This window comes from Belonocnema kinseyi, chromosome 3 (genome assembly GCF_010883055.1).
Source record: "Belonocnema kinseyi isolate 2016_QV_RU_SX_M_011 chromosome 3, B_treatae_v1, whole genome shotgun sequence".
NCBI lineage: Eukaryota > Metazoa > Arthropoda > Insecta > Hymenoptera > Cynipidae > Belonocnema > Belonocnema kinseyi.
Window position 1 is genome coordinate 89,815,690 of NC_046659.1, and position 19,249 is coordinate 89,834,938.

General features: G+C 31.0%; 1 protein-coding gene across 1 annotated transcript; it reads left to right on the forward strand.

Moving 5' to 3' along the window:
• The first annotated feature begins 6,938 nt into the window (after positions 1-6,938).
• On the forward strand, positions 6,939-10,051 carry LOC117170295 (farnesol dehydrogenase-like). Its single transcript, XM_033356967.1, has 5 exons — positions 6,939-7,286; positions 7,485-7,650; positions 7,750-7,876; positions 8,374-8,503; positions 9,229-10,051. Exons 1-5 carry the CDS (start codon positions 7,155-7,157, stop codon positions 9,421-9,423), a joined length of 750 nt encoding a protein of 249 aa, XP_033212858.1. The 5' UTR covers positions 6,939-7,154; the 3' UTR covers positions 9,424-10,051.
• Positions 10,052-19,249: the final 9,198 nt, after the last annotated feature.

A 19,249-nucleotide genomic window follows, 5' to 3' on the forward strand; every position in this document is an offset into this window, starting at 1 on the left:
ATAATTGTTTACATTCAAAGTTAAGATAGCATGACGAAGGCACAAATAAGTATAGAAAAAGAAAAAACGTCATGTATGTGCCGATCTAATAATCAATTAATAGTCCTACATTTGTACAGAATTTCCGCCGTACTCTTCAAATATTATAGCTGTTAACTATATTATCTGAAAACTCGTCATTAATCAATTACGTCTTGAAAACTCACAAGTGTGTAAATCTTGATAAAATAAAAAAAGGTCAAGTTTGAAGATCTTCAAAATGAGTGCAGTATGTTTCTATTTCTTTTCTCACAATAATTTATTTTAAAAATGTGACCTAATTTTTCCAATGTCTCTCCAATTGTGCCTCCCTGATCATGTATCCTTTATCCTGTAACTAAGCAGAAAAATTGTTTTATGAAACATTTATTTAAGAATGATATTAAGGGGGGGGGGGGTAAAGGTTTCAGCGTAAAAAACACTCTTTTTCCGAATGTTTCTTAAGATTATGGATTGAGCAAATGCATTTAAACTTTTCGTACATTATGAAGTATGCTTTTGGCAATATTCTGTAATTTTTTCATTTAAAAATATTTAAAAACAAGCCGATGACAGAGATTGTCCGAGAAAGTCTTGGAAAAAAACAATTCGCGGTGTTCAATGTATCTAGGTCGGAATTTATCGGAAATCAAAAACCATTCAAATTTAGTCAAAGTATGACCAAATCCTCTAAAGTCAAGTCATCTAAAGTGTAACCTGCTATTTTCCACGAAAAATTCCACCATTTTGGAGGTGGAAAACGCCCTTAATGTAAACAAAAATGTTTAACTAAACGTTGGAGGGAGGTATTCTATATGGAGAAAATATGTACCAAGTTTGAATTGAATCGGTAAAGTAGTTTTGAAATGGCAGTGAACACGAACTTTGAAAAAGTGGTTTTGAGAAAAACGCGTTTAAAGTTTTAGAAGCCCGCAGCTGTCAGTGTTGCAGTGCTAGAGGACAGGGGACTTAAGTGAGAGTAACATTGTACTATTTTGTGAAATTCAATAGACTTTACCTAAACAGTAAAAAGGTTATATATCTATTACCTTTTCTCCAGCTTCTTATTTAATTACTTCAATGTGCCTGATTTGTGGTACATGCAATGCTAAGCATTTACTTATTCGGGTAAAACAATGCAGTTTACTCTCACCTGCTTTCTTTTTCTTTGCGCGAAGATGCGAGTATCAATTTATCGTGGCTATTTCTTACTAGATAAATAAGAGAAAAATGTTTGCAACAATTTAAAACATAAGAATGTTTTAAATACTTAAAGTATATTGGAGCATATCGCAATTGGGATACAAAATACCATCTGATGTAATGAATATAATATTATCAATATTAATATGCATTCATAGCAAACATAGTATAAAAAAAATTAGGATATACATGGTGGACACGTTGGGGCCTACATACATGGCGAGTTGAATGCTACCCGAATTGCACAGCAGTAGGGAAGAAGCCATTATACAGGGGTATTTTCATATTTCGCGCCTTTAAAGTTGCATTCGGATCGGCCGTTCGGCCAAGGCCGTATATCTTCGGATCAAGTTTATGATAGTTTCCATGGTTGCGTTCGAAACTTCAAGCAGTTATGTTCAGATTCACCTGTTTTCCCTAATCGCTGTCAGTAAATGTAGGCAATGTTAATTTAAAGTTGACGCATGTAATATTTCATTCACTTTATTTAAAACATATCCTGTCTATTCATAACATACCTTTTTTATGCAGTAAAAATAAGCGTTAAACACCATTCACTCTTCGCTCACTGGAAGCACAGAATATTACTACTATTTTATAGTACTTAACACTTAGCAGCCATTCTATAATGTTATTGGCACAGAAAAAAATGACGTTTACTTTTCAGTTCACATGTCTCACTTCATTATAAATAAACACTTTTATTATTTGTAATTACTATATAACACAACCTATGTGTTTTTGACACTTGTATCCGTTTGAAGTTTCGCACGCAACCATGGAAACTATTATAAACTTGATCCGAAGATGCACGGACTTGACCGAATGTCCGATCCGAATGAAACTTTGAAGGCGCGTAATATGAAAATAACCCTGTATAATGGCTTCTTCTCTGCTGTTGTGCAACTCGGGTAGCATTCAACTCGCTATGTATGTAAGCCCCAGCGTGTGCACCCTGTATAACAGCACGCCAACCGAGGGCACTAAACTAAACTACCAGTTGGACCACCACGCTTTCCTTATACTACAAATGTAAGTATATACCCGTGCATACATCCATACATTTGACAAAGAATTTAATTTTTTCATATCGAAGCAATTTATAAGTAAATATTTAAACCCATCATTTACCCAAAATTAATTTCATTGAACTCAGTAAACAACTTTTACTTCCCATTGCATTCCTCACGAACATATCTAGATGAGCATTTTTTTGTTTTTTGTAAACCTATTTTTTAAATAATTTGAGCATTTCTTGTTCAGCGCACTGTTGCTCTGTGCCCGTAGATGTGGATTTCAAAGTAAACAAAACTAGAGTCATGTCAAAAAAATAGAAACGCCTTTGGATTCGTCTCAGACATATTTCGGTGAACATTTTTTGTTTTAACAATTTGTTAAACAATTACGCCATTTGTTATCTTTCTGAAAATGTTATAAACAAAGTATGCATCGTATCGAAAAACCATCAGACCGCAGTAGGAAGAGTAGAGTGACATGTAAAAGTCGATTTTGAAGGGTTTTCTTTCATATTCGTTCATTTCGGATATATTTTATTCATTTTAACAATAATTATAGCGAATTGAGAATTAATTTAATTTTTAAGCTCATAAACAATTAATTATCTCGGCTGTTTTAACACTAGGAAAATAAAATCGACGGCATTCAAAAGCAGACACGAAGACCTACATTTACCAAAAAAATAACATTGCTAGAACCACTATATTTGCAGTTATTGTTACCTGAACTTACCTGTTAATTGCAGGTATGCAATTTCAGGTCTAACAATCACAAAAATATGTTATTATGCGTTTTTAAATCATCTCATAGTGGTGAAATCGCAAATGTTTTTGTATGAGCAGTTATAAACAAATTAAAAAACATTGATTATTTTTTTTGCAAAATCCATTACTTATTGACATCAATAATATTACATGTTAAAAGTAATCTATTGTTTAAGTCGTTAAATTGTTAAATGAAGCCGCTTAAGTACATTTTCAATTAACTTTTTAACTAATTAATGAGAAAAATAAATAATCGAAAATTTTTGAAATTTTTCCTTTTTTTACACTTTTTGGATAAAAAAATTTATTTTGTTTGAAGATATAATTTTATTTATAATTCGTTGATTACATTTTTTAATCGTAAGATATAAAAATTGATAAATCTGTACATTTTTATCTTTTTTTTATTTCATACAAAATATACAATTGTGATTTATTATTATGGACATTAAACGCAGTTATTGTAAACGCATTGTTTTGCTACACGACAGCACGTCGTCATTATAACTGGTATCTCTAAGCATTTGTTTATAAAAATTTAAATTGTTATATTTTACCAAATATTATTTAAAATTTGTTTTAATAAATACCTGAAGTCCTCCTGGCGATAGAAAGAAATTATAATTTGAAAATATCTCAAATTTTAATATTTTGCCACAAGAATTGTTTATAACAATGGTAATTAAAAACTTTTTAATTAATTTTGTAATTAAATGTCATTCCTACATTAATATAAAGCACTTTTAGCAATAATAAAAAAATTTTACTGATAATAAGACTATTTGTCAATTTGTTCATAAAATTTGTTTATAAGAAATAAATGGAATGACAAAAAAATTATTTGCATTCTATGAGTCACTCATTTAAGACAATATAAACATTACCTAATCATTTATGCAAGCATAAAATATGTTATGTACAAAATTTCAGATTTATCCATACTTTGAGTGAAAAAATTATTAATAAACAATATTAGAGGAGCGAAAACTTCGGATCGTCCAGCTCTTCAGAATTTAATGGACTTTAATTTTTTTATTCAAAATTGGACCAAAATTTAAGACTGGATATTTTTGAACGAAAAAAATGCATTTCCTCCCACTGTGGGGAGGTCTTTCATTCGTGTACGTACTTTTTGGAAATTCGCTATTTATGTCTATATTCACATTGTTTTGCAACTGCTTCCACCATAGGAACATCTTTTTAGTTCTAAATTTTATTGCTTGTTTAAAAATTATACAACTTTGTAAAAAAGTTATACTTTTTTGGTTGAAAATTAAGCTACTTTGTTGAAAATTTGTCTTTTTGGGTAGAAAATGAATTATCCCGAGTAAAAATGCTTCGACTTTATTTCGACTTGGTTATGTCTTGAGTTCGTCTCCAAGACATCAACGGCTGGCTGCATCTCGAAACTGAGTCGAGACATAGGCCTTCGTCTTACGTTTATGGCTACGACAGGTCAGACGGCGTTTACTTGTCTCAAGTCGAGCAAGTCTGAACGAGTATAACCCTTCAAAATTTTCTACCAAAAAATTAAAAATGTAACTTTCTAGAAGTATCTCCTAAGCCGTTATAAATACGTAACAACAAACATCATTTTCGGTATTATCGTCAAGCAAGTATAATACAAATGAAAATCCATAAATAAGTTGATTGAATATATATATAAATTGTATAAAAATTTACAAGATTGTTTAATCATTAAAAAAGATTATCTTTTATGACAGTCAGAATTACCCTTTTTGGTAAGACAGGTATACTTTCGAAGTTATAAACCGCTCGTCTTGGAGTCATAAAAATTTGACTCAAGAGATAAATTTATATCTTCAAGGCATAGAAACTTGTCTCCAAGACATACATTGAAGTCTGACTCCGTCTCCAAACTGAGGCATGCTGAATTCGAACTTTTGGACTTCAGCATGACTTGATTCGAGGCAATTCAAGTCAAACTCAAGTCGAGGAATTTTTACTTGGAATAGATTAAAATTAATATTTTGGTATGGGGCCATTCACAAAATACGTGATACATTTTTCAGGAACTTCTCCCTCCCCTGCGTGATACTTTTCCATTGGTCTTAACATGGAGAATAATACTTCGGTAGACCCCCCCCCCTAACCCCCAAGGTATCACGTATGTTATGAACGACCCCCCTTGATCGTGAAAATTCAAAATAAAATCTTTTTTGGGTAAAAACTAAAATATTTTTTTAATAGATTTTTTTATATTAAAAAATTCATTTGTTTTGGTAGAAATTTCATCTTTCTCACATAAAAACACAACTTTATACTTGAAAATTAATGAACTGATCTCTTTTAATGGAAAATTTAGCTGCGTGGGTACAAGCTAAACTCTTGTTGAACATTTTTTTTTAATTCGAAAATGGATTTTTTTGCTGCAATTTCACATTTTCTGGTTCAAAATTCGTCATTTAGGTTTTCAACTTTTTAAATTAAATTTTTACTTTTTTGGTTTAAATATCAACCATTATTCTTTCTCTAAGAATTCATCTTTTTAAATTGAAAATTAAATTATTTGGTTTAAAATTGAAGTATTTTGTTAAAAAATCATCTTTGTAGCAGAGAAGCCATTTTTCTTTTAAAAGAAATGTATAAACTTGATATATTCTTGCATTTCGTTTATAAAACATCCTATGTTAAAAATTGTACACGATTTTACGTTACAACATAACAAACATGTACATCGACAAGTCTAAAGTTTATGTGAATTAAAAAATTATTATTGCTTATGTCAAGAAAATATATGTGAATAATTGAATAAATAATGTTTCAAAAATTGCAAAATTATTCTCGATTATTATCAGCAAATTCTCAGCGGCATCTTTTAATCATTTGTATACTTTTCCTTTTCCGAAATCACGTTTATTATTTTAAAGAGAAATTTATTTTTAATTAAAATCGCAGTGATTCTATTACATTTGCCAATCATTCCGGACTCGTCGAAAAGCAATGAGAAAAAAATCAAGTCAGAAATTGCATTTTTAATTCAAATTGAACATTCCCGACAAAACAGATGCGACTTTTACTGACAGTGCATTTTCGTAGTACACTATTTCACTCTCATTTTTTAGCAGTTGTCATATTTTTTCGAGAAACCAGAAGATTACCCCCCCCCCCCCCCCCCCCCCCGCCCTTGCACTGCCGCGAAACCCTTTCCAGGTCTAGAAAATTTTCAACGTGCGTTTTTAAAACCTTAAACCCGAATTATCGCAGTATATGTTACATGTTGGTACATGTTGAATGCTTCACAGATTTTTTTATTTTTGTGCATCCTGCCCAGCTGAAAATTCTTGAATAGGAACCTCGGAGGATCCTGTACATGTTCCTGTACATAAAACTGTACACGAACCTTTACAGGTAATCTTTACGGTTGCTGTGCAAGAATTTGGCGAAGGAACCTGTACATGATCTTGCAAAGAACCTGTATAAAAGCTAACATTTTAATTATCCTAAACATGTTCCTTCACAGAGTGAATTGTGGTGTGGGTTCATGTACAGGAGAACATTCGAGGCCCTATGCATGTACCAAGCGACATGATTTTTTAGAATAGCTTTCTGTAAAGGACTCTATACATATTTCTGTACAGGATCCTTCCAAGGTTCTTTTGATCGCTTTCTGTAAGGGGACCTTACACGTTTCTTCGCAGGAACATGCGACTTAATTTTCTTCACAAAGGAACTCGTACAGGATCATTCAAATGTTTCTTTGTCGGTGCAGGTTCCTTTCAAATTCCTGCACATCAACCGTGAGAAGTGCAATGAAGTTAATTGTAAGTGACTGTTAAGAAATACAATGCAAGCTAATGATTAAACGTATGCAAGTCATCTACTGCTTGAACTATTTAAAGCTAGAGGTCACCTGCGTTAAATTGTTTGTCACCCCAACATACGAGAGTGTTACTTATATATAAATAATGTGACTAATGGATAGTGCGCGAGATTGAATGTCGCATATGTAAAGTAAAACACGCAGCTTCATTTACGTTTATTCTAAGAAAAAACAGAAATAAAATTCTTCAATATTGCAGTTCACCAGTGCTCTTCAACGACATCACAGCAAATATATAACACTTTTCTTTTTACTCTACCCATTCAATTTTTTAAATATTAAAAATATTTATTTTTTATTTACCAAAAATGGATCGCTGGGCTGGAAAAGTTGCTATAGTCACTGGTGCATCTTCAGGTATAGGATTAGCAACAGTTAAGGCCTTAGTTCAAGAAGGAATGACTGTAGTTGGATTGGCTCGAAGAAAACAAAAAATGGAGGTAAAATATTGTTTTCCAGAAGAAATGATACAGTTCGAACAAAGTTTTATTACTGCACTAATACAGTAAAAAGATTTTTTTTTTCTTCAGTGGTTCAATATCTGCTACCGTTTTCAAATCTTTGAAGGAATTTATAAAAATAATATTATAAAATTGGCATTTTTATTGAAATCTGTATTATGAATTTTTATATTTCAGAATGATATGAAAGCGATTGAAGGAAAAGGAAAATTCTATGCCCTCAACTGTGACGTTTCAAAGGAACAAGACGTTACTCAGATATTTCAATGGGTAAAGAAGAATTTGGGTGGTGTCCATGTCCTTGTGAATAACGCTGGGGTTCTAGTTCCCGGAAAAATTATAGGTATAACTATATTAATATTTATAAAAAAATCCATTTTTATTATTGACACGTGCTCAATATTTAAAAGTTTACAATATTCTGCCTTCCGAAAATTTTTAGACACAAATAAAGAAATCTGGGATAAAGTCATTGGTGTGAACATTATGGGATTATTATACTGTACTCAGCAAGCTGTGAAAATCATGAAGGAATCTGGTGAAGAAGGTCACATAATAAATATCAATAGGTTGGTCTACCACTCTATCAACTCTATTTCAAAAAGATTTTTTTTATATTTCTCATTTTAAAGTTTGTAACATTCTAAGAATGTTTTAACACAAAAAGACAATTTTTAACAAGTTCAAAATTTTCCGTCTTCAATTTATTAATACATTTATTTAAAAATCAAACTACTTTATTGTAGATCTTAAAAAGTGTGAATATATCCCTTTAATAATGGTAACTTAAAACGTATAATAGATGACCTCTCATTTATCATTCCCCAACTAAAAATATTCTATCATGAGGTGTGATCATTTACGACAAATAGAGAAAAAAGGAAAAAATTTTAAAACACATTTAAATGGTAAAAAGATCTCAAACCGTTTTTGCTAAACCAACTGTAAATATGGTTGGTGCGACTAGAGTCGGTTCAAAAACGATTGGCTAAAGTTCTCATCTTTTAGAAATGACCTATACATATCGAAAAATACATCAGAAATGAAATGCAAATATTAATTTCAGTATCGTTGGACACAGAATAATAAGAAATGCAGATATGAGTGCAAATATTTATCCTGCAACGAAACATGCAATTACTGCAATAACGTCGACTTTTGAAATGGAGTTACTTGGAAGTAAAATAAGATCGACCGTATGTATTAATGTACTTTATTATCTAATAACTGATTAAAAATATTAAATTTCCTTTTTCAATTACATAAGAAAGTATTTACTTGAAGGGACCCAGAGCATAAGGGCGCAAGTGCTTAACTTCGGAAATGCGTTGCATTGGCTTGAAATAATTTTTTGAATACTTCCTTTTGTATGTTTATTTCATGATTCAGTAGAGGGAAATAATATCAAGAAAGTACATACTTATTTTTTTAATTAATTTAATTGGGGACACCCCGCAATATTGAGAAGGATTTTTTTCTGGGAGCTTGTTACTTCTTTCAGGATATTCCTTTTAGGGCTCAATGGAGTTAAGTAATATTTCAAAAGTACTTTTTTGCTTTAAAAAATCAAACTTTGGCACTAACGCCCTTATGTCCCGAGAACTTTAAATACGATTATTATCACTCAGATAAAAAGTTGTCTTAAAACAAAAGCATTGTCCTCTTGCTTATTTTATTTTACATGAATATATTTTTTACAAAAAAATAATTATTTGTCTGCAAGATTAGGCGAAGTAAGTCGCACAGGGATCACTTTTGCTGTACAACTATTTCGTTTGAGACAAATGAAAATCTGCTAAACCTTTATTTTAAGAGAAAGTTCCACTTACGTCAAGAAATATCCTTTTGATATAAGAGGACATTTTTCTGAGTGATATGATTCACAATACCACAATTTTATTTAATCCAATTTTTTACACAGAGCATCAGCCCAGGATTAGTGCACACTGACATTTTTGCAGCAAATTCCAAAAATTCGGATTTCTCGGGAATGCTCAAGGATATGCCTGGCTTAAAATCTGAAGATGTAGCCGATTCTATCCTTTATGTTTTGGGAGCCCCTTTACGTGTTCAAATTACTGAATTGACAATTAGACCACTCGGTGAACCATACTAAATAGAGTATAAATCGAAAAATAAAAATGGTGGACATTTTTGCTAAAATAAACTATGGCATTTGCATGGAAATCGGATATGAGAGGTTTGGGGATTAGCTGATTATGAATACTAATTTCCAGGTTCACGCAAAAATACGTGCATATGAAAATACAAACTTATACAACATGAGCCGTTCTGAAAAGGCAAACTTTTAAATTTGACAACAATTTTTGGTCATAACCATAAAAATAAAAAAAAGGAATTTTCATAATAAAAGTACAAAACTCAAAATAACGAACCGCTTTATTAGATTCCTTGCCATGAAAATTCCATTCATCGTATTTTTTATAAAAATTAATTCATTAAATTAATCTGTTCCCTCTGTATTTCGATTTCGTGAAGGATAGATAATAAATTCCGAATCAGTTATGATATTTATGAATGTATAATCATAGTTTCATGATGAAAAACCTATCTCGAAAGATGCACGTCCGTACAACGCTAGCTCTCTAGAAACGTCGACAATGGCACGTTTATCATCAAAGCCCAATATCCCACGTGGTTATCTAAGAGCTAATCGTCCCTGAAATCATTTTATTTGATAAGCCACAAACAACTAGAAATCATAATAAATTTTCGTAATTACCTATTTTGAAGTTTCAAAACACTTCTTTATTTATTCTAGTCTTTTTATTTCGAATAGATGTGACGATTAGTCAAGCATTCGAAACCAGCAATTAATACCTTTCTATTTCTATAATTTAATAAATATTTATAAAAATACATTTCAGGTTTTCCTTTTAATCAGCAATTGAATTCTACAGGCAAGGCTTTAAGCCACTTTTCATATTACGGGACTTCTGACATATAAGTGTCTTCAACTTCTCCTATCATTTCTAAATTTGCTTTGCTTCCTCCACAGAGATTACATCATCTATAAATTTGACAGGTGTTTTCAAGATTCGACGAGCACGTAGATTTAAACATCGCAGTTTTCAAAATCAGAATTATTAGATTCTCCTCCTGAATCAAAAACTCCATTGTCTAAATTCTCAATCGTAGCTAACAAAGATTCCTTCCTTTGATTTCTTTCAATCTTGGCTAGCTTGTGACCTTGAATCAGGAAATAGAATTTGCTTCTAAAACTTCTAAAACATTTTTCAAAACAACTGTATATCAATCGGCACCATTAATCGCTTCTAGTCCTATGTCGCTTGTTCCAATTTCTTTCAGATCAGTAGCATCACAAATCATAACCATCGTAGATTCTTCAAATTCGACAAAGCTTATCAGACGTACTTCGCGAGAAGTCATATTCTGACTGGCAACACAATCTTGATACCACATATGTGTTTGTTACTTTCGCCAGAAATTTCTTTGGGGCACTATTTTACAACGTAACCGTTTTATTTACAATTATTGCACGCAAAATTATTTTTACAATAAACTAAATATTTTACGCATGGTTTAACATTACAAAATTTCCTTACGTATCCTTTCTTACCACATTTGAAAGATGCAACAGACGAGTTTCCTTTCCAGTATGGCTTTCCCGATTTCTTAGTTTCTCTGGAGATGAAAAAATTTTTAGACGTAGATTCATTTAAATATTCCTTCTCATTCAGTGTACTCTCTGTCAATCGTAGCCGTTCAAATAATGTACTTAAATTTTTTCAAAGCCACTAACATGATCCCAGGCAGTGAGAAAATAATAAAGTTTAGGTGGCAACGTCAACAAGGTTCTGTTCATAATCCAAATCTCCTTGATATCTTCACCTTCAGCAGCTAAATCTTCAGCATATTGTTGAATTATCATACAATTTTTAAGAACCGACTAAGTAGTATATTATATTCAAAACTAAAAAATTGCCGTTGTAAACATTCAGCTGTGAGGTCAGGCATTTTTTCCAAATAAAGTTTCTAATTTCTTTTAACATTTAATATGCCGACATAAAATTTGATTTTTTTAAAACGTTACTATTTATATTTAGATCAATACAAATTTTAACGCTACTAAAATATATTTTTCTATATTAGCTTTAAATTTAACTTAAATCACCAGGAGACATAATTTACATTTATTTGCGAATCTTTAGGTAAGATCTTCATTTTCAACTTAATCGAATCCATGTTTCACGAAATGACCTAACCTCAAATTTGTTCGAAGAAAAGTCTTAATACTGACTTAACTTGACTTATATTGAATCCTTTCACTGATAAAACTGACGAGAGGCCTTCCGTAGAATTTATGAAAACAGGAAAAACATTCCTGGGCCCATAACCTGATGAGGATTTGATAGATTTATGGGTCTTTATGATTCGAAGGCCACCTTAATATTTTGAATTTCCAATTAAGTTATTTTAATTTAAAATTAAAGTACGACATGCACGAAAAGAAGAGTTTTCAGACTACAAAATTTAATTATACTTTCGAGAAACATAAGATTATTGTAGATGGCATCAGTTCCGAGGAAAAGGTTCATTTTTTATGAAAAAATAGATGATAAGCATACATATTTTAATGAACAATTTTAATTTCTTGAAAAAAATTTTATCTATAAAAATTCTTAATAAATTAGAAAAACTTTTTTCGCAAAAATATTCCCTACAATTTGACATTTTCGAATACTTCTTGAGAAATTCGAGAAGGTGGTAGTAGATAATATTTTTGACGAAAAATTGAGCTATCATTTATTATATCGTTTTATTTTTTGACGTCTGTTAAGAAGCAATCGGTCGGGCCCAGGTATGGGCCACAGTGTTCTACCGATCAGGGCCAGATCGGGAAATCCGATCGGGGCCAGATCGTTATTAAGTTTGAAATCGGGCAATTTCTGCACGAGTAACACTTTTTAAGAGCCTTTTAGAAGTCTATGCAAAATTTGCCTTATGCAGATTCGAAGATAATACATCATTATAACAGAAAAGAATTTTCTCCACACAATTAAATAAAATTATTTTCTTAATGACTATAAAATGACAGTATTTTTAAATTATATATTAAAATAATTTTTTTATTTCATACACGAGAATCTCGATACTTCTACTCGTCTTTTCGAAAATCTCACTCGATTATTATGAGTCCATATTATCGTTTCGTATATCAAACCGAGAATATGTTAAATCTCGATCGTTTCTCATATATAATAAAACTTTATTGAACCGAAATAATAGTTCTTTTTAAATTATTTATATTATTTATTTTACACAAAAGTGTTAATATATAATTAATTAGTTATTTAAATTCAAAGAAATTTTCTTTAAAACATGATGAATTGAAAAATGCAATAAACTTGATGGTAATTGACCGATCAGAAATACAATGTAATCTAGTGAATAAATATATAAAAGTGATCTACTATTTCAACTAGGGGAGTCTAACCTACAATATAAAATGATCCTACAGTAAATAACCATTGATGTAAAATACTTATGTGTGTACAATCATTTATGGCATGGAATTAATAGCTAAGACACTATACGATTTAATACATTAAAATTAAACTAAAAATTCTGTGTATTTTTTATAAAACCCAATGTAGAATCTGAGGATGTAGCAAACTCTTTGTTCTATATCCAGTGGTAATGTGAGAAATATTGAATACTTCTGAATCCCGTTTTTGTCCTCCCGTTTTGAATCTCCACAGCCGTTGAAGTTATCTCTAAAATTCAATCCCTTTCTATACCTATAGCGCTGACAATATTTTTCTGAATACTACAAAGCAACCAAGAAATAGAAAAATTTTAATCCCTTTTAATTTAGCAAATTTCGCTAATTTTGTTGAATGTTTTTCGAATAATAATGAGGTAAAAAAACTTTTTAAAACATAGCATTGGTTATTTTACGATGCCAGGATTAATTTCCACCCAGAAAGTTCTGGTGAAAAATTATGTTTTGAATTTTATATCATGATTTTATTTTTTTACAACTGATCATATTTTAACAAAGCGAACACTTTACGATAAAGAGATGTATTTTTGTATACAATCCTACCAGATTTGTCAAATTTCAGGTTTCGGAGCGCGTTCTAATGCTTCAAATAAAAATTGTGTTTTGAATTTATTGGAGGCCACGTGTGACAGCTTCAATCGGCTTTAAAAGGTATTGGAATCTTATTATTTTATCCACCTAATGAGGATTAAAAAACGAAGGACAGAAACGGAATGCTTAGGGATTAAAATTTTTGAATACCTTTTAATGCACAGTTATATGTAACTTTGTTTGAAAACTCGTAAAATTCTGTAAAAATGAGAAAAACATTGTTGTCGTGGAAAAATACGGCAAACTTTTAAAAACCGGCTTAAGGGGGTATCCCTATATAGATTGATGAAAAAATAGATTTTTTATCATACAAATCGAAAGAATAACATTTCAAGAGTACTCTGATAAAAATTTAGACCGAAATTCAGAGCGGTTTAGCTGCTATGGCTATTTTCGCTAACGTCCTTCAGCGCGCGGAGCAGGTAGATAGGTGCGCGCTCGGATTTAAAATCAGATTTTTTCGATTTTCCGAATTTATGGACACGAGAACTCAGCGAATTTTCAACTTATCGAGAGAAAAAAAACGCAATTTTAAAGATAATTTAATTGTCTCGTCGATATACCTCTTTGTTTTTTGTGAAAAATTATTATTTAACCACTTATTCGCATAAACAATAAAAAAACATTTTTTCTACAAATTTTTTTTTCTGTCATTTTTTAAAACAATTTTTCCATGCTTTGAAAATAGGTATATGGACGAGGTATACATCTTATAATAACAAAAAAAACGATTAAAATGTTTCAGAGAGGCACAGGACCGATGGTGTTGCCTATAAAACCAAATGTATGTAATAAAAAAATAATATATAATGATAATATAATATAACAATAATATATATAAAATTCAGTGTCATGTAGTAATTGTAGTAGACCAGACTAGTATTTGGGAGTATTCGTATTGTAGAATTTAACATTTACTGAGGCAATTGACATGGCTAATTTGAAGAATTGCTATATTTATTTCTGTAATCCAATTATTAAAAGACATGTAAATCAGTTTTCTATTTACTCTTTATAGTGTTAGTTACGGTAGAGGTTAGGATTAAGGATTACATCATTTTAACGTGAAATAGTTCAATTTTCCGTTCAATTTTGGAAAAATATGTATTAGATATGTTATCGTTTTAAAATACCCTAACTTAAGAATACTCTTACTCATAAATAATATTTAATAAGTCACTTAATTTAGTGGCCCATCCAGCTTTAGTGCCTGGCTCATCCCAGCCCAGGCATGAGGCGATATGAGCCAAGCGTACTAGTTCTTTACTTTCTTTTCTAATTCCGCATATACTTTTTTAGTTACTTTTATCTTCGCAAAATTTTATTTAAAAATGTGTGGTGCTATACTTTGTGAAATAATAAATAACTCTTTGATTATACGAGTATAGTTAATTTCATGGTCTTTTCTAAGAAAGATTAAAATTACTAAGAAAATCTAGAAAATAATATGCTGAAAATTAGGACCACGTCCTTGATCATATATTGTGCATCTATCGATTTTTATTTGAGCCCGATCATTTAATATTCAATGGCTGATTTTCTCTAAAAAAATGATTTAAAAATGTAGTCTAATTTTTCATATGGGCTTTCCGCAATTATACTTCCCTGATCATGTAACGTTTATCCCGTAAATTATCAAAAAATCGTTTCATGAAGAAGTTATTTAAGAATTTTAGAAGTATAAATTGGCGCTATATCATATTAAATTCAATATATTATAGTTAAACAATAAAACGTTCAATGAATTACATTTCTTCCTGCTTCTAAGTTGATTATTTCATTGTACCTTGTTTGTAAAACATGCAATGATAAGCATTTACTTATTATGGTGAAGCAATACAATTATAATTCGTAGCAGAAAATACAAAAACAAGAAATCTGACCGCTTCGCGGGTACATTCTCATCGCACGTGGCTCGCTGCGCTCGCAAGTTTGAGCGCGCCTAGGGCGCGCGACTGTTGGTTCTCGCGCTGCGCGCTCGATAATATATTTACCTCGCGCTACGCGCTGGATCTGTCTGCATAGACTTTTTGAAACTAAAGGTGAAAGTATCGACTACAGTAATTTTGTGATTGTAAACTCTCTTTTGTTAAAGCTCCTTCGGCTTCAACGAACATATTCTCATCACGTATCTCGTGCTCCGCACTCGAGTTTACCACTGAAATTTTAAATCATTCCCATATATGTATATTATTATAATTCGTAACTTGCATTGGTATTAAAATAGACGAAGTTTCATTGTCCCGTTAAAAAAATGAACATTCTTTTTAAAAAATTTGGTTATTTAACGTTTTTTTACCACTTTTGTCGTTTTTCCATAAACTATATTTGCTCATTTCCAATGTTTTCTTTATGATTTAAACTTTACATATAGGGTCTACTGAGCAGCCTTACAGTTTTTTAACTTCTAAATTATGTATATATGTAAAATGAAAATGCATTATTATATTTGAGAATATTTGATTTACTTTGAAAATGTTGCGTGAGAAAATGTAACTTTTGGATATTCCATTATTTTTTATGCTGTCAAAATTGAATTTTTGATTTATCAAGGAAATTCAAAAAGTTGCTATGATAATCTTCTAGGGCATTTGGAAATCAAAATTTTTCTTCTCTTGCCATTTTTTTCATATCGTCCGTGAATTGGCTTTAAAGGTTCATTTTCATGTGCTTCTTGGAATTTTCTAAATGCTATAATTCTAATAATTTTTTATTTTATGCAAAAAGGCATTAGATAAATTTTCCGACATTTTAAATACTACGAAGAACCCTACCGAGAATTCTTGAATTTTGACAAAAATTAAAAATTAAAAATATTCAAAAGACGCTAACTTTTTGAATTTTTATCCAAAATGGCTGGCTAACGAACTTGACCTTTAGTTTAGGACACTAAAAGAGTGTACCAAAAGCCAATGTGATAAAATTATTGTTTCAAAAGTTATCGTGCTGACAGACAGACAGGCAGACACACCCGTGCAGAAATTGCCAAATGTTTGCCTTATATCCGATTTGGGCCAGATCGGGCACACAATTTTGTGGTTGTTAAATTTGGCCCCGTCTAGACCCCGACTTAACAGCCAAGCTTGCCAGTAGATGGCGCTCCATTAATTTCGGGGACTAAAGTGGCTTGACTCCAAATCGCCCAAGTTTCAATGTAAAGTTTCAAGCGTCAAAAATGTTTCAATTATTATTTGTAAAAGTGACAAAATAAGTGGGAAAAATGTTGAAGACTATGATAAGTAAATTTATTAAGATTGTTAAGATAAATCCTAACCTCGAAATGAGGTATTTCTTTATAAGAAAGTAGCGAAAGTAATATTTCATTTGTTGAATGTGAAAACGAATTAGATCAACAATGACGTCATAAATTAATATTATTTTATTTAAGAATCCCTTTCAATTAAGAATAAGAAAAATAAATTAATATGGGGCCGATCAGGGCCAGGTATGGTTATCTCTGGACGCAGCGTTTGGGCCCCGATCGGGCATCACGTTTCATTTCGAGTCTGGCCCCATCTAGATAGCTTGAGTTGGGCCAAATTCTGCCCGATCTGGCCCCGATCAGATCCAAATTGGAATTTCTGCACGGGCATTTGTAAAAACCTATTTTTCGGATTTAGAGGGTCTCAAAACGTGTATATTTGACAAAACCTGGGGGGGGGGGGGTGAGCTCTCAAATTTTACACATATCTAATACCTTCTCTGATGAGAATTTTAAAAAAACCATTAATAAAAAAATTTTGCTCTACCTTCGGTGAAAAAATGTTATCTACTTTGGCTTAGCTTGTATCATGTGCCAAAAAAATTAATTTTTATATTTTCGACGTTTTTTTTATGAATAAAACAAAAACTATTTATCCTATAAAAAAGTGATTAGTAACAAATTTTCAGATAGTTTTTGGGTGCACAATGTTTGTCTTCTCATTTTTTTCCCTATCTTGCCTAGTTTGACCGCAAAATGCAATGTTTGATTTTTTATTAGTTTTTATGCGGTCCAAATTTAAGTTTATCGAAAAAATTTAAAAACTTGATATGATAATCTCGTAGGGTTATCGGAAAGTAAAATTTTTCTTTACAAGTACTATGAACAACTGCACACAGAATTTTTGAATCATGAAAAAATGTGTGATCAAAAATTTTCAAAATGAGCTCATTTTTAGTATTTTTATCGAAAATGTCTGACTAACGAACTTGGCATTTAGCTTAGGACATTAAAAGAGTGTAACAAAAGCCAATCTAATAGATTAATTTTTTCAAAAGTTATCGTGCTCACAGACAGACAGACATAAAGACAGACATAACGACAGACAGAACGACAGACAGATAGACATACAGATAGACTGTTTTTAGTTTTAATCATAAAAAATAGCATCAAAAACATGAAAAGTTAAATTTTTTGAAACCTCACACACGAGACGAAAAAGAAATTAAGACAAAAGTTGTGATAAGAATGTGCCCACGCGGCGGGCACATTTTTTACTGTTAATGACGTTTTTTATGATTAGATCCAAAACTACGCATCCTATCATAAAGTGGTTGATAACAAATTTTTCAGGACATTTTCATATGCACAATTTTTTTTAATTCATCGTTTACCGTATTTTAAACAGTCTAGCCGAAAAATATAATTTTTGGATTTTTCATTATTTTGTATGCTTTCAAAATTTGAATTTTTGATTTTTCAAAAAAATTCAAAAAGTTGTTATGACAATCTTGTATGGCATTCAAAAATCAACATTTTTCTGTCCTTGACTTTTTTCATATCGTGCGTTATTTGGCATAAAATGTTCATTTTCGTGTTTTTTTTTTAATTTTATAAATGCTATAACTCGGGTAATTTTTGATTTTTTGAAAAAAGTCATTGGGATAAATTGTTCGACTTTTTAAATGTATGAACAACCGTACAGAGAATTTTTTAATTTTGAAAAAAGTAGTCTCAAAATATTCAAAATGTGTCCACTTTTTGAATTTTCATCCAAAATGGCTGGCTAACGAACTTGACCTTTAGTTTAGGACACTAAGCGAGTGTACCGAAGGGCATTCTAATAGATTAATTTTTTCAAAAGCCATAGTATTCACAGACAAGCATACAGCCAGAACATACGGACAGAACATACAGACAGACATACAGACACAATCGTAAAAACCTGGTTTTCGGATTAAGGGGGTCTCAAAACGTGGACATTTGACATAAACTGGGGGGAGGGGTCAAATTTTACATAAATCTAATACCTTCTCTGATGAGAATGTAATAACACATAAATGGCAATCATATATGATTACAATCTATACAATAATGAGAATTTAAATTTCTGAAAAATAATTTCAAGGTGATAAAAATTAATAAGGATCTTCGTTCTACTTTGAATAATGCGTAATTGCGTAAAGCAAATTGAATATAGGAATTCTGATTTTTATTATATATTCTCACTTACTAATATTTAAAGCTCTTTTTTCATCACACAGTAAACCCCAGAGATATTATTTATCTGAAGTTAGATAAAAGCGCTGCAAATAATTGAAAACTACATTTATCCGAAGTCAGATGATTTTTATTACGAGGCAGATAAAAATTATTCATCGTCGGATAATTGTAGTTCTCAATTGTTTGCAACGTTTTTATCCAACTTCAGATAAATAATATCTCTGGAATTAACTGTGTAGCGGTTCGTGAAATTGAAACATTTTTAATTAAATAATTTGCAATAATGAAACTTTATTTACCAAAATATTAATTCTGTTTGCATACAGGTTCTAGTACAATACGGAACAAAAAAAATGATAAAGAAGTGTCTTTCTGTTA